Source organism: Emydura macquarii, unplaced genomic scaffold (assembly GCF_026122565.2).
Source record: "Emydura macquarii macquarii isolate MOO-44397 ecotype Brisbane River unplaced genomic scaffold, CSIRO-AGI_Emac_v2 contig_2297, whole genome shotgun sequence".
Taxonomy (NCBI): domain Eukaryota; kingdom Metazoa; phylum Chordata; order Testudines; family Chelidae; genus Emydura; species Emydura macquarii.
The window spans coordinates 3,265,079-3,281,139 of record NW_027132434.1 but is presented as its reverse complement, the minus strand read 5'-3'; the positions used below and the strand labels follow the sequence as shown (position 1 = coordinate 3,281,139).

The 16,061-nt window shown below is 41.6% G+C and overlaps 1 protein-coding gene across 2 annotated transcripts in view; it reads right to left on the bottom strand.

Moving 5' to 3' along the window:
* Positions 1–16,061, bottom strand: part of SNAP91 (synaptosome associated protein 91) — a 141,066-nt gene that overhangs the window by 105,946 nt on the left and 19,059 nt on the right. For both annotated transcript variants that reach the window (XM_067560748.1, XM_067560747.1), the window contains exon 3: positions 4,465–4,607. In XM_067560748.1, coding sequence (XP_067416849.1) covers positions 4,465–4,607 — 143 coding nt within the window. The remainder of the gene's footprint in view (positions 1–4,464; positions 4,608–16,061) is intronic.

Sequence of the window (16,061 nt, the reverse complement as noted above, 5' to 3'; positions counted from 1 at the left end):
TAAATGACTTGTCTGCAGTCACTCAGCAGGAAACCAGGACTAGAACTCAGGTCTTCTGGGTCAGAGTCCAGTGCTCTATTGACTAGGTCATACCACCTCCCCTTGGGGACGCCCATTCGGGATAGAAGGGCCTTAACCTGTTCAGGGCAGGACGGGGTGGGTCTAGGAGAGCAGTAGGAGCACCACCCTCGGGCGCACTATCAAAACTGTCTCCTACGACTGCCCGACCCCCTGGGGGCCCCCATTGGGAGGGTGAGGACGAGCCAGGGTTGGTTAATTCCGTCTCCTAAGTCCCCTATTTCTATAGGGTTGAAAGGGCCTAGGCGGGGGCCTTGTTGCCACTGCACCTGGGGCCACGACTGTCGCCTGGAAGCCTGGGGTGTGTACAGGCTCAGGGAGCAAAGCGTGGCCCTGGAGTCCTTCAGGCCATGCAACCTCGCATCGGTCCGATCGGAGGAGAGGAGGCCAACCCATTACAGGGGAGGTCCCTAATTGATTGCTGCCCCTCCTGGGACAGGCCAGAGGATTGCAGCCATGAGAACCTTCTGATGGAAATGGCAGATGCTATGGCCTCACCTGCTGAGTCAGCAGCATCACTGGACGTTTAGAGCGCTGCCTTAGCAGCCGTGATTCCTTCATCAGGTGAAGTCGGCAGCTTGGTCCTGGGGCAGAGCCTCAGCAAACCGCCTTAGGGAATCCCACAAGTTAAGATTCTCTCTCCCCAGGGGGGCCTGATGGTTGGCAGTCCTGACTGTGGAGTAATGTAAATGTTTTGGGGTTTGTTTTTTTGTTTTTGTTTTTTTTTTTTTTAAACACAATTTCACAAAAAGTTATGTTGTGTTTGTTCTTGGGAATGGCCCCAGGCTGGCCATGCCTGTTCTGCTGGTTGGCTGTGCCCACCACCAGAATTCCTGGGGCCAGGTGAGTGAATAGATACTCGAACCCTTCAGCTGGACATGATACTCTCTCAGGCACCCTCAATGTAGGGGTAACCAAGGAAGGGGTTTGCCACAGGGCCTTAACAATTGGAGGACCTTATCATGGACTGGTAGGGCCACTCTTGCTGGCACAGCTGCCACCAGCACCTTGGAGAGGGTAACAATGGCCTCCAATAACTCTTTGGCTTCTGGCCCCAAGCTGGAGACCACCCTCTTGAGCAGCTCCTCGTGCACCCTGAAACCCTCCAGAGGCACCATGAGGTCCCTGGAGACTGCCTCGTCCGGGCCATGGGGGCCGACTCGTCAGAGGAGCGGTGACTGTGGGCTTTCTGCCAGGGGTACAGACTGCACCCCTGTGACAGAGTGGATTGGAGGCCCTGGTCCCATCTGGGTGCCCCATGTGGCCCAATGAGGCCACTGACCCCGGGGCCAAACCTGGGCTGACTGCCACCTGCTTTGACGCCTTGTGAGGGCGTCGGCTGTCCCGACAACTGTTCCCCCTGTGGGACCCTGACCATAAGACAGGCGATGCTGTGGCCGTCCTTGGTCCCGGGTCCCTGGTGTGGCACATTACTGACTTCTCACCGCCTCTGACATGGAGGATGATGAGGACCGCCTCTGTCGCCACGGGCGGTGCCCCAGGAACGGAGGTGCACTCCGAAGAACTCTCGGTATCGGCGCCTTAGTACTGAGGACGTTTGCGGCGCCACTTACCCCTTGTGATCAAGACCGGTGCTGCTCCGAATTCCACAGTGCCAAGCCTAACTCAGGCAACTGGGTTCCATGTCGGGGCTTTGCGCAGTGCAGGTCCGCGAATGGCGACCAGGTTCTGTGCCGCCTTGGTGCGGGCAAACTCTTCGGTGCCAGGGATCTGGAGCAGGAGCCGTCCGGGCAACGCCTGGTGGACCTCGACCAGTGCCGCCCCTTGGCCCGCGCTACCTCCGGTGCTGGAGATCACTCTACCACTGGTGGCCAGCTGGCAGGAGATCTTCCTCCCCGTACCAGGGATCTCCACTGCCCTTCGGGGGGGGGACCCCAAGCAGGCTTGCCCCGGGACACTGGCCTCTTCTCCCTCGGCGGAGGGGAGGGCGGAGGTGGCGTAGGCAAGCCAACAAGGCTCTTGCCGCCTGAAAACCTCCGGTGTCGACGTCGTCGGCAGGGGCACTCTCCCACTCCCAGGAGTGGCTCCCTGCTCAGAGATGCAGACCCAGAGAGGACTCGATGGGCCGTGGCCGGTGCATCTCTGCACTCGACCCTGCCTGTACCTAGTCTTCGGCACCGGGGGTCCCATCAACCGCTGTGCTTCCCTTCTGCGTGGCATCTTCACTGCACTGCACCAACGGGAACCACGTTGCTGTCGACGCAGCGCTATGCCACTTGAGAGGGTGGTTTAACTGTGTCGACTTCTGGATTGACTGAGAGGGTCTTCACAGACCGCTCAGTTGATCCAGATAGGTTAATCTGAGGTCAGCGACTTTGCCGCCGTCAGTGTAGACATACCTTTAGTCTGATATCCCTGTCTTTCTCTGGCTCTTGGTTTGAGGCGAAGACAATGGGAGCACTTTTGGGGAACATGTTCTTCTCCCAGAGAGTGAATACACTGTGGGTGGCCATCCATTATGGAGAAGGTGACCCTGCATGAGCTATGCTTCTTAAACCCAGAGGAGCCAGGTGTAAGGCTGAATGAATTTCCGGGGTGGGAAGCGGGAAAAAAATGGAAACCTAAACTACACTATTCTAACTCTACCTCTATAGTTCGGAATGTGTAAAAAGGAAATTTTTTTTTTAAGAAAAGAAGAGAAAAAAGATGAACTAACTACACTGTAAGAGAACTACACTATCTTTGAGGTAATCTGGAAAACGGACTCTGCTAACTGATTCCATCCTAGACCGAAGGTGATAGAAAAGGAACAGAAGGCGCTCCACACACCCCGGCGTGCGCTCCACACACCCCATGAGATGGGGGAAGCACGCACGTGTGGTCTGACAGACACTGCTGCTGAAGATTTCTGATCCCAGGCACAGAAGGGCACTGCTACACCTATAGTGGAGCACCCATAGGGACATTATTTGAAGAAAAAAACATTTCTTTCCACATGCAAAGCACAATTGTAAAGAGGCCGAATTCTGCTATATGAAGTTCTATATTTGAAGGGTGCTTTTAAAGAGTCATTAATAAGAGAGAAACTATCTAAGGTCAGCACAAATAAGGATTAGGAAAATATGATGAGAGATGCTATTAAATTTGCACACAGCCTAAGAAGCCTGACAGAGGAGAAAAGGATAATCATTTGCATAGCAGATATTTAGGTCTTGTCTACACTACAGAGTTTTGTAGACACAAATTACGGCAGCATACAGTTATGCTTCTTGTGTCAGTGGAGTGCATTCACACTACCAGCACTTGCATCAACACAGGGAGCAGTGTACTGTGGGTAGCCATCCCACTGTGCAACTGCACGTAGGGTGCTTTGGGAAGGGTTTGAAATGCCTCATGGGGCAGGCACAGCATCACATGATGGTTTCTGAATCTCATCATTCCATGGGCATCCTACTAGATTGACAGCTGCTTTTCAACTGCCCTAGTAGCCAAACTGACACCGCTGAACACAAATACAAGAAGCCCACAGAAGTGAGAGAGAGAGTGTTGGGGAACAGTGAGTGTGTCTGCACTGCACACTGTGTCTAAACTCAGACAGCGGACAGAAGCAACCAATCCTGAGGAAGAAGCTGGTGCACAGACAGCTGATGTTCCCGTCCTCGCGCTGCCCCCACAGCTCAGCAGGGACCTGTACACACCAGCAGGGGGAGGGGGTTACCCTGACTCCTTCCCTGGCTCTGCACAGCACATCTCTGCCCCCTCCTCCCCCAGCAATAGCCTGCACTGTCTGCATGCTTGCTATAGAAGACCAAAAAACCCTCTGTAGTATAGACTAGCCCTCACTAGGATATTAGTCTAAACATATATTTAGCTATGTAATGAATAAAAAAGTTCAAATAAGACTTTCGGCAAAAAACACATTAACCGAGGTCAGACAGACAAATCAGAGAACCAGTTACAGAAGGCATGCAAAGCAAAAGGAGACATGGGAAAGTGAGAATTCCACAATATTTAGAGTGTTTTTGCTACATGTTACTCCTTTTTTCTTAAGGCCTTCTCAGGTCACTATGGTCATAACCAAGCATACTGGAAAGTTACAACTTAAATCTTAGAAACTAAAGTTAAGTTACACAGGGTTAAGATGAGGCAGAAGTTAAAGAATGCAGGGCTACCTGATCTATTATGTTGACAAGTTACCTTACAATTGCTGAAAGGAAAGCTTAACAGCTGGTTCTGTACTGGCTTTCTGAACATCTCAAACTTCAAATTAAGTTTGGAAAAGATTGATTGACAAGTGTAGCTGAAAAACTTTTGTTTTCATGAAACAGATCAAAACAATTAAAGAAGGTAGTTTTAAATTGTCAATGACCTATCCAGGAACTTCTCCAGGGTAAACACTGTCTTGAGAGAATTCAGTTTGCTTACCTCATTGCCATGAACCATTAGATGATGTGTTGTAACTAAGGCTTTGAACACCACCACCCAGCTACTATTCGTTGCTCGCTCAAAAAGAGTATCAGCCATTTGAGGAATATTAACATTGGTCTCATTGGTTGCCTGGATCAAATCTAGTTTAAAAAAACAAACAAACAAACAAAAAAACCTGTTACAGTAAGTACAGAGAAGACAATAAGCAGAAGTCCACAGAGCTAATGATAACTGCATTTTAAACACACACAATCACTTCAAATTGTACTTGGATATTATCGGTAGACTATCCAGTAATGCAAGCTCTAAAGGGTCTGTCTACACTGCAATTAAAAACCCTGCAGCTTCCCTGTGCCAGCTGACTCAGGCTCATGGGGCTCAGGCTACAGGGTTGTTTAATTGCAGTGTAGACCTTCAGGCTCAGGCTGGTAGAAGGTGCCAGAGCCCAGGCTCCAGCCTGAGCCCAAACTTCTATATTGTAATTAACCAGCCCCTGAACCCTGTGAGCCAAAGTCAGCTGGCATGGACTTGCTGTGGGTGTCTAACCTCAGTGTAGACATACCCAAGAGGCATGCATGACAACATGCCTTTGTAGATCTGACCAGGATACCAACTGTGTATCAGCCAGAACAAAATTTTAATGTTCATGTTCTCTGTAACAGACTTTTGGGTGCAAACCCTATAATGCCATGTCACCTGAGAATCATAAGTGAGCCCATGCACTCTGCTTACAGAGGCCAAAGAAAACATCTGTTACTGAAAAATTTAACTTTTATTTTCAAGTTTCTAGTTCTTATAAAGTTATCCTTCAAAATGTTAACTGCTGCAGAGACATCTTCCAGTGTCTCCATAGTGCTCAACACCAACAAAAGTGACAGGCATGTCAGTTATGTAAGCCAGTTTCTTAACTTATGAAAGCTTGACCAGCAGATGCATGCAGTGAGTTAATCATGGGTGCAAAACAAACTGTAAAAACCCAGAGGCCAGGGGTGGAGGAAAGAAGAGTGAGGGAGTAGAAGAGAAGTAGAATAGTAGACTAGATAGAAATATCTGGGTCTGGGGAAAAAGAGGAATATAGCTGGGGGATTCTAGATCAGATAGCCCAAAAGCCAAAAAACGGATACCAAAGTTAACACCTGGAGAGCACCTAAAAGGAATTCAAGCACTCTTCCCAGCCATAAGAGATGGGATTTTTTTCCACTACAGCACTACTGGATAACCTAGCCCTTCCCACATCCATCTGTTGCATTAACTTATAGTAGGTAGATATATGCATGTGTTTTGAAATATTAAATTAAAAACTTTATAAAAATTTGATCACCCACTCTCAGAAATAGGTTTGACACTACAGCCATCATAAGAACAAAAATGGGGCAGAGTCAACTTTAAAAATATGCTCAGTCAGACCCTTGCCTTGGATGCTGCTGATGGCTGCAACAGCAGTCTTTTGGTCCGACTGAACCAATCAGCCAGAGACTAAGCCTTGAAAACATCAGAAGCAGGACCACGAAGACACATATTGAAGCAACATGACCAAAAATTCAGTTCTATCAAAGTTATTTTGAATTTGGAAACACTTAGGCTGACAGAGGTCCACTGACTTGAGTGAAAAAGCAACACAGCTCTTAAGAGTCCAAGCATGAAGATCCAAATGCAGGGCCGGAACCTAAATTTGTGACATAATGAGTGACAGCAAAAGGGATGATGGAGTAGAAGATCAGAGTTGATAGATCAAGGTTACTTTTGTTTATCACGTACACACAAGCTCCTAGTTTCAAAATCTCCTTAATGCCTCTTGTTCTGATTTATTACTCTAGATGGCAATACATCACTGTTTAGAACCTTACATATTTTGCTTTATTCCTTCTTTGAGATACACATAAGCATTCTAAATATTAACCGCTACCGTTTGCCCAGCACTTTTTTAACCCACAATCCTGGAGCCTGCCACCCTCTACTCTTCTGTAGAGTCAGTTTACAGCAGAAGTGGAGACTTAAGGCTGGTCTACACTGAAGCTGGCGGTCAATGGGAGATACGCAAACTACACTATGTACATTGACTTATTTACGTTGCCATACTGTAGTGTCTTCACTGTGCTGCGTCGATGGGAGATGCCCTCTGGTCGACGCAGCCTTACTCTTTTCCGGGGTGGGGTGGGGTGAGAGGGCGGGTGGATTAATGGCGTCAACCAGAGAGCACATCCAGGATCGATTGAGTGGGTCTCCAAAGCCCGTTCAGTCAATCCCACTGCATCGATCCGTACAGCTCTGGAAATGTAGACATACCCTTACAGTCAGTCAATCTTCTCTTAGAATTGGGGTCAGTGTTGGTACTAAGAGTTGTAGCTGCTCTGAATCTCAGGATCAGGCCTACTATCCTGCAGTTGTTCCTGACCCACAATTTGTAAGGAGCACCAATACATTGCCTCAAGGATTAGAGTAGTTCATTCTTCATAGCCATTAAATCACAATTATGTTTGATTAGCTGACATGGCTATTTAGGTCACATCACAGTTTATTTCTAAAAAGAGATACATTCTGAGGGTCATTAGTACTGTGTTAAAAGAACACAGTATGCCAAAATTTAGATTGCTTTTGAATCTAGTTCTGCATGGCATTCAGTTTTGTAACTTACAGATATGTGTTCTGCTAAGTCATGTTTGATGAGTTAGCGCAGCCACCAAAAAGCACACTTACACATTCATAAATACCTGTATTACCGTACCTGCTGTAATACAGGAAATAAGACTTTCAGAAGTCAGTAAAACAGATAAATCACTGGGAAATTGCCCTTAAGTGCAAATGTGGACCCTGGATTGTCATTTATATCAGCCTTCCCTGGTTGATACTGGAATTATAAAAAATAAGGACGTTTGAACCTGAAAGTTATCCTAAATTTAAATTTGTTAAAGGTAACAGAGGACCCAAATTCAGAGGGGGTGGGTGTGTGTCTACCATTGTCTAAGAAATAGGGTATATAAGAGTGATCCGGAAGTTTGCATTTGCTTTGGATACTACCACAAAAAACAACTTGCCTATAGCTAGGTTTATGAATAATGTGCTCATATAAGTCACTAGGTGAGGGAAACTGAAATAACCTATAGCTCAGCCATTATTAGAACATCTGAGCCATGTTTGCAATCACTTTACCTCCAAAGCAAGCAAGAACTTGTAAAGTGTGGAACTAGCTGTATGCAGTGTGATAAATACACTTATCCTATTGCTATCTCCCAAAGAGAATCTTTAAATACAGGCTTAGATATTTTTTAAAAGGACAAATATTTTAAATTCTTTGCTAAAATTTACAATGTATTAAAATTTACTATCTTAGCATCACCTCTTTAGGAGCATGACTTTTAGCAAAGATCAATTTAATGGCAAAATACACTAGTAATTACATAATACTGCAGCATCAGTGATGCATGAATACAGCCCAATTAGCCTCAGTAAAACCTCCACAAAGACACTGCCATTTCACCCACTCCTACACATTACACCAAGGTAGTGTGGCAGCAGTTTATTAATTAGAGCTTTCTGAGAGCACACCTTCCACTTGATGAAATTTTGCTGTTCAATCAGGCTGACATTTGTCTATTTGTAACACTATGGTAATGCATTAAGGTGGAGTTCATTCACTTAGTGAAAGCCCTAAAAGCAAAAGTCTGGAGTGGTTTAGTTTACACACTACCCAATTCAGCTAATTTATCAGATTAAGAAATGTATGACCATCCTTATGCATAAGTATAGCAAGCAAACAATTGGTTGCCTATGCCACATAAAAGCTCTGCAATTTAGAACCAGCCTTATCTCATCAGTGAAACTGAAAAGCATTAGCGGTGGGAGAAAAACGATTCATGTCCTGATCAACCCTTCCAGCCCCATAAATCAGGGCATCAGGAGTCAGTGCAAAAGATATCAACATGGAGGGCAGAGAAAGCATGTAAAATATTGAAAGCATGTAAGTTTGTAAACACCTAAAAATAAAAGCTTAAGTAACCCAGAGAATAATGAACTGTATTTTTATTTAAGACAATATTGTGCCATGACACAGATGGAACTAGGGAAACGGCTAAATGGAATTGTTTTTGCATGTCAGATTTTTCCATTCATGTATTCACACCTCACTATGTACATTTTAATCTGAAACTCCCTTCAGGTGAGGGGGAAAAAAAAAAATCAAAGACAGAAGCATTCAACTGACTCAACAGCACTCTACAGTTTGTCCTATATGACGTCTTTCATCTGTTGAAAGGGTGAAGCCAAGTAGAGTAATAAGGTTAAGTTTTCAATTGAATTTATGAAGACTTGGTGGCTTAAGACACATATGCACATAAATAAGGAATTAAGCCTGGGATGAGAAAGGGACCTAAAGAAGTTTAAGAATGCAACTAAGCTGTTAAAGACGATGAACCAATACAGATGGGAGTACAAAGAAACCTGCCATTTGGGGGCAGCTGAAGAATATGATCAAGGCAGAAAGACAGCATGAGATGACAAAGAAGAATTAAGGTGGTGATATCACCTCCATCTAGAGCATTAGAAAGACCATTTTTGGAAAGGTGTGTCCCATAGTGGTTTCAATATTTCATGGTTAGTGAACAAAATGGAAATGGTTCAGAAGATAAATTCATGAATGATTTGAGGTTTTGGAAAACCTAATTTATTAAGCTTGATATATTTAGGTTCATTCAAGAGGTGATTTATTGTGGTCAGGAAGTATCTACGTGGGTAAGATATTTCTGATAGATGAGCACTCTAATCTAGTGGACAACAGAACAAAGATTAATGCCTGGAAACTTGAAGCCAGATAATTTTCACCTTACTTCTGGTTTGAATTTAAGAGTCAGGGTAATTAGCCAAATTAGCCAAAGCTTACCCAGGAATATGGCAGTGCTCCATCACAAGAAGTACTCATGTCAAGACAGCCTTATGTAGAGCAATACCATTTACTGTTCTGTAATGAGTTTATTTTGACTTTAATTAAAGTTTTTGAACATTGCATACTAATCATGTATACTAGGCTTATAAATTGCACACCAAATGCAAGATTTGCTATACATTTAAGTGATACTAGTTTTGCTGAATAATGAAAAGGCAGATCAAATAAATTGCTGGAATTAGTGGAGGACAACTGGGACTATTAGATGGAAGGGCCGACATGTACTCCTGTAAACTTTTAGAACATGTATAAGGGAGTCCTAATCTGTATTTTGTCCTTCCTCAGTTGTAGCCTAACTGGATGAGCTGGAGAGAGACTCCCTCCAATGCATCTCTACCAGTGCATGGGAAAAGGCATTCTGATTGTGTCCAAGCCAGTATTTCCAAAGAACTGAGTTTACATGTGCTATTTGTAGAAGGTTTTTGGGGAGTTAGTACCCCATTCTTCAAAATTTAACACAAAAAGTAACTTCTCTCTAATTTCCCCCTTGTTTAAAAAAGCCAGGAGTGAGACATTACATTTGCAAATTTGATGATGCCCTTTTCCTTGGAAACATTGTTACAGACTTTAGTGCAAAATCATATCTCCCAAATAAAATAGTTTTCCTACAATCTCATAGATGCTACATGTATATTCAAAAGTAAACTGTTTCACATCACATAGTAAATAGTACTTGAACTGAGGCATACAGGCCATTAAACAGTACAACCTCATCCCCCAAACTGCACCTAAGAAACGCTGTATAATTGAGTGAAGAAAAGTGCATGGGTATTGAAATTTTTTAGACACATACCTCAGAAAGATAGGCTCTATCAGCAGTTTAGTCAAAGACACACTAGACCATTATAAAAATGAAATCATGATAACAAAAGCATAAACTAATATTACAAGAAATAAATGCGTATCTATGGTTGTAAAAAAAGGAACCATATTTGAGAGAGATCATCATTACATGACTATCACAATATATACATGTCCACAAGAAGCAGTGCTAAGATTGTTTATTGTTTTAAATTTACGGCATATTCTGCATTCTAGTAGCATGAACTATGAAGTTCAGGGTGCTTTTGCTATAATTATTTGCAGAGGACTAAGATGGTTATCCATTTTGGCATGTTTTACATGTAGTTAAGAGCTTTACCTTCCTCCCCCCTCTCCCGCTCACACCAACCCCATATCCCACTTAAGGAGATTCTGCACTAAGTGTGCCTGATCAGAAAAGATGCAGTACGCAAATAAAGTTGCTACTGTTTAAGAATTACATATACCAGTCACAAGTTTTTTTAAAAAAGCACTCACATTCTTATTTAACTAGTTTTTGTAAGGACATCATTTAAAATAGTTTTAAAAGGTTTGTTTCAGGTACTATACTTTACCCTCAAGTTTCACTTGTTATAGTTACATTTCATGTTTTGGGTGTTTTTAAAACTGTTTCTCTTCTCCAGGTTTTGCGAGACCCACTCAAAAACAGGGAAACTGAATAGAATATTTTGAAGTGCACAAAGTAAAGCTTTTTTGTTTGTTTGGGGTTTTTTATTTTTAATACACAGCCCATTCTTTAGACATCACTTTTTAATAGTCTATCATTTTAAAAGTAGAGACAGAACTGTAATTTAAGATGAGAGTGTCCCTTAAGACCTTGAAAGGAAAAGGTGAACATCTCCAAGCAAGATATCATAATTGCATTTTTAGAAAGTAGGTAGTTAACCCTCTCTCTCTTCATATTAATCATCACATTGCAGATATTGAAACAAGTCTGCCAGGGGTTGTGGTGGATTATCCATCACTGGTAAATTTTAAAATCAAGAACAGATTTTTTCTAAGGGACATGCTCAAACAAGAATTAATGCAGAGAAGTCCTAAGGCCTATTATGAGGTTATGCAGAATATCAGACTACATGATCAATAGTCCCATCTGTCTTTATAATCAATTATTTGATATTAGCATACATGACTATTTAGATTTGCTTAAAGAATGTGAATATCTTGTTGAAGATTAAGAATATACTATGAAGAAATATATAGCAAAATCTCGCATAAAAAAGGGTTCTCTTATTTCTGTACATTTATGTAGCTTAGCTAACCATAAACAAACAGAGAATTGATCAGGCATGAAACTCTAACCAAGACATCATTTAAAAATAAATAAATAAATAAATTAGGATATGCTTCTTTTCACTGAAAGAAGTGTCCAATCCTTTAAGATTGGAAACAATAAAAAACAAAAACATGTGGTGGCTTTGCAGATTTAGAGGTTACACAGATGGCATGATAAGTAAAGTCAGAAAAGAACTAAAAACTTATTAATTGCTCTGTATTAGAATAGCCAGTGTTATGAATACAGCCTTGCTAATCTGTGGATAACCGCTTTATATACACAGACCATGTTTGTGGATTGCAGATGGGATGCAAATTTTGTATCTGCACAGGGCTCTAGTTATGAGAAATCTACATTCAGCTACAATGTAACAGCTAAAAGCAGATACCAAATCTGAACTCTACCAGTTTATGTGAAAAAACTTCCTAAAAAAGCAGAAGAAGTTTTAAGCATGAGATTTCCAATTCTTAGTCAAGTATTTGAGATTGTATTTAGACTACACAGACACACAATGCAACTGAAATGGTCAGTGCAGACCACATGAGAGATTTTCCAAAGGGCAGAGGGATATTTCTGTTGGCCATATGACAGAGTAGTGTACTGTCAGAACAAACTTGAGGTATCTCCTGAAGAAACACTGACACTGAAAACAAAATAATACTCAGTCAAAAGGGATAAGCCAAAAGAGATAGACCATAAAGATAAAAGGGGCTGGAAAGAAGTTACTGATCTCTTCCAGAAGTGTCTTCATCTAGAGCTGATATTAGCTGAAACAGTAACAGTGAACAGAGCTATTGTTTTTGTAGTTATTAATATTGTAGTAAAATATTGAAAGAAAAGCTGGGCTCAGACAAGAATAGAATTGGAATGAATGAATGTAGAAGTGTTTTGAAGCAGAGTTAAGTCTGAAACCTTTCTACTAAAGAAAAAACTAAAAAAAAAAAACTGATTTTTTTTTTTATTATTTTATAAAAAAAACAAAAACACCCAAAAACCACACCCTACACCTTCATCTTGCAACCAAAAAGCTTACTTATGTCACATCATGCTGCCAAAGCTAGCCACCTCAAGAGCTGAATTTCTACATAATCAGAAGTTAAATGAAGAGAACTTAGCACTGGCCAGCAGAAGGGCATGTTTTCCACATTGATGTGTATTGAAAGTGTCAGAGGTGATTGAATATTTGCATGGTTGGCTGGGGTATTCAATGAGATTAAATAAGCAAGAAGGATTCACTGTAATTTTAGGTATCATTACTAGCCATTTGCAAAAATAAAGCCAGCAAATCCACATAAATCATGTTAACAGTAGAAGGGTTAGCCAAACATTGTTTCCAGGTCATTTTAACATGCTCTTGCTGTTTCATGAGAAGACATGATTTTGGTTTTCCACTGTGATTTTAAATAAGCCAGAGAACTTGGGCTTGTGCTCTTTCTGATCCTTTAATTTATACAAAAGACCTGAATTTATTTTTTTTTTTGGGAGGGGGGGGGGGGGAGAAAACCAAAGTCTACTTGCTACTTTACTACTACTTTTTCAGAGGTTGGGGTTAGATGGACCAGGAACTGTCATGTCTAACCTTTCCTACTTTTGCTAGAAGATTAGTAGAGGTGTGTGCTCTCCCACATTAAGAGAAACAGGTTTTATGAGGTTTTTTTTAAGTGTCGTTTCTTCAAAGCCTTCATTAGTCACTGAAGTCTAATACTTTATTTTTTTTTAATACTAACAAATTTTTTAAAATTCTCTCCTCAATAACAACTCAGCTTTCCCTCAATTCTTATGACAACAGTATTATTCTTCACTTAATTACCTTTTGAAAGTATACTCCAAGTGTTGTCTGTCCTGTAAAATTTATTCCCATTGACTTTTGGGGAAACTTAATGCTCCCAGGAACCCAAGGCTTCATCTACATCGAAAGTGATACTGGCATTAGCTTTGGTATGAATTTAAGCAGATATACCAATGTTAATCCCTGGTCACTTATTCCACAGTAAGTGGCCCTTGCAATTTAGCTTAAAATGCCTTCTCAAAATGAGAAAACTGAAAAAAGCCTCTTATTCTGGAATAGGAGTGTCCATATAGGGAGTTATACTAGTATGACCCAACTCTGTTTAACTACACCAATATACTTATACCAGTATAACTGGTCGGACTTTCCCATGCAGACCAGCCCTTAGGCAAACAGGACATGATGCTTTTGAAAATTTTACCCTAAGACTTCTGACATATAAAGACCACCTGAAAGCTTTTTCCCTTTCTTCATACAAAGAAGGGAGATGGGGGAATATTTTTTTGCAGGTTACTTTTAACAGAAATTTCTCTCTAGATGATTTGTCCTGAGAACATTTTTTTTACATATAAAAATTGATGCATCCTAGCTAGAATTGAGAGTATGGGGGCGGGAAAGGCCAACATATGAATAGTCTAAGAATTTAAAGACCCAGTTCTTCCAGTCTTACACTCTGCCTATGCAACTCATCTCTGCCAACTTGAGCAATTTTGAACTTTTAGCAAACTTGAAATTTGGCAGTGAGATAGTCCTGGGGTCAGAGAAGTGCCTTTTGCTATCCCCATGAGAATCCATCGAGATTTAGCAAAAGTCACCCAAGAAGTTACCATCTGCACATGTGGATTAGAACTTGTTCAGGACTGGTCCCTTCATTCGCTGCAAATTTTATCTATCCACATACATACCCCTTACCAAACTTCTTGCCTGCACTCCCCTCTGAGCATACTCTTTAGCCTAAAAAGAGATCCACCAAGTGAGAGCCAGGAGACCATGAGTAATGAAACTGATCTTGGAACAGAAGCCAGGAGAGCTCTTGGAAATAACTTTTCCCTCTAAGGCAAACGTTGCCACAATTCCACTAGAATTCGATTAGTATATCACTTCTTTTCTCTCTATTGTGTAGCCATGGCTGCACACAAGTATTCCTTCTGTTTAATTCAGTGATGCTACCCTTCAGCAATTTTGAGCACCACAGTGTCTTCCTTGGTAGGAACAGATTCTACAAACGATGGATTGTTACATCACTAAATGAATGCAGAACAAACAGCTAGAGAGAAAGCTTCAGTTTTACACATGTATGCTTTTTTCAGCAAGGAAGTGGCACCTCTGCTACTCTTTGGCCTGCATGGGTATGTCTACACTGCAATTAAACACCTGTATGACTGGCCTATTTCAGCTGACCCAGAGTAAGAGATTGTTTAACCGCAGTGTAGACATTTGGGCACAGGCCCAAGCCCTCCCAAATGGGACTCCAGAGCCAGGCCTCAAGCCTAAGACAGCTAACATGGGCCAGCCGCAGGTGTTTAATTACAGTGTATACATACCCCATGTGGCCAGAGAGACATCACAGGTTGTAGATAAAGTTCTGAGAATTGTTAAGGCAGCATCTCCAGTGAGCATGAACACTGAAAGATTGCATTGGACAATTGCTAGGATAATAGTTACAATTGTGCAATTGCATTAGTTCACACTGAAAAGTGGCAATTTGGTTGGTAACTTGGTGGCTTCTCCTGGCTCAGAGCAAGTGCAGTCCCAATTGTTGGGCAAATGGCTGTGTAATGTTGATAGCAAATGTATAGCAGTATGGTGTGTTGCAAGTGTGCTGAAGAGTTGCAGTGCCAAAATTCTATATTGTAAACATATCAAAACAAAGATTATGAACCCAACTAAATCAACAGCTCTTTAGTTAAGTGGGTTCATGATCACCATGTACATAAATGATGCAGGCAAACATTTTTCATGAGACACTTCCTAGGAAGTCTGGCATTTTGGACAACACTGCAAACAAATCTCATTGTGCTTTTCTGCTAAAATTAGTGAAAGGTATTTTGGCACTGAAACATATGAATTATCATTCTACGGTTTCAAGCATATGTGAGCAAAAAGCATCAACAAAATATGAACAATCCATTTTTCATTATCAAAGAACAAAGTGAGACACACCATTCTCTTCATATTCTTAAAGAACCTGCTTGTCCAATCTTTAAAGACAGGCTGGAACAATGGCAAGAAGGCACAGAGTAGAGAAGTAAAATGTTAAATAATGTTGCTTCTCTCATCAGTATCCACTGTCTGGGCTTGCAGATCTGTCATGGTGTAAGATGATAAAGTGTTTGACAATTTGAAAGCCTAAGCACTGTATCTGTATGGTTTCACTTAACAACAAAGTCTTAGTAGTTTGAAAGTATGGTTTTTCCCTTACAGATTTAGTTTTGCAAGTGAACCTAATGGATATCAAATTATGTTTATATTTTTTTTTACACAGTCCTGTGAATAGTTTACTGGTGGTAAAATGCACCAAACAAGGTCTCTGCACTTTCCCACTACTATAGATGCTACAATCTAATAAGGTTTTAACATAATATAGTAACTTAAGCACTGACAGCAAAGAATCCATGAACTGCTATGTGAAACCAGTGGAGGAAAATATAATGCAAATCCAAAAAGCCTGAAAAAATGGTGATTCAACATTAAGTTCAATCACCTATCCTCTGACTTTAATATTCACTGTTGCCAACTTTAAGCAGTCAAAAATTGTGAGTCAGACC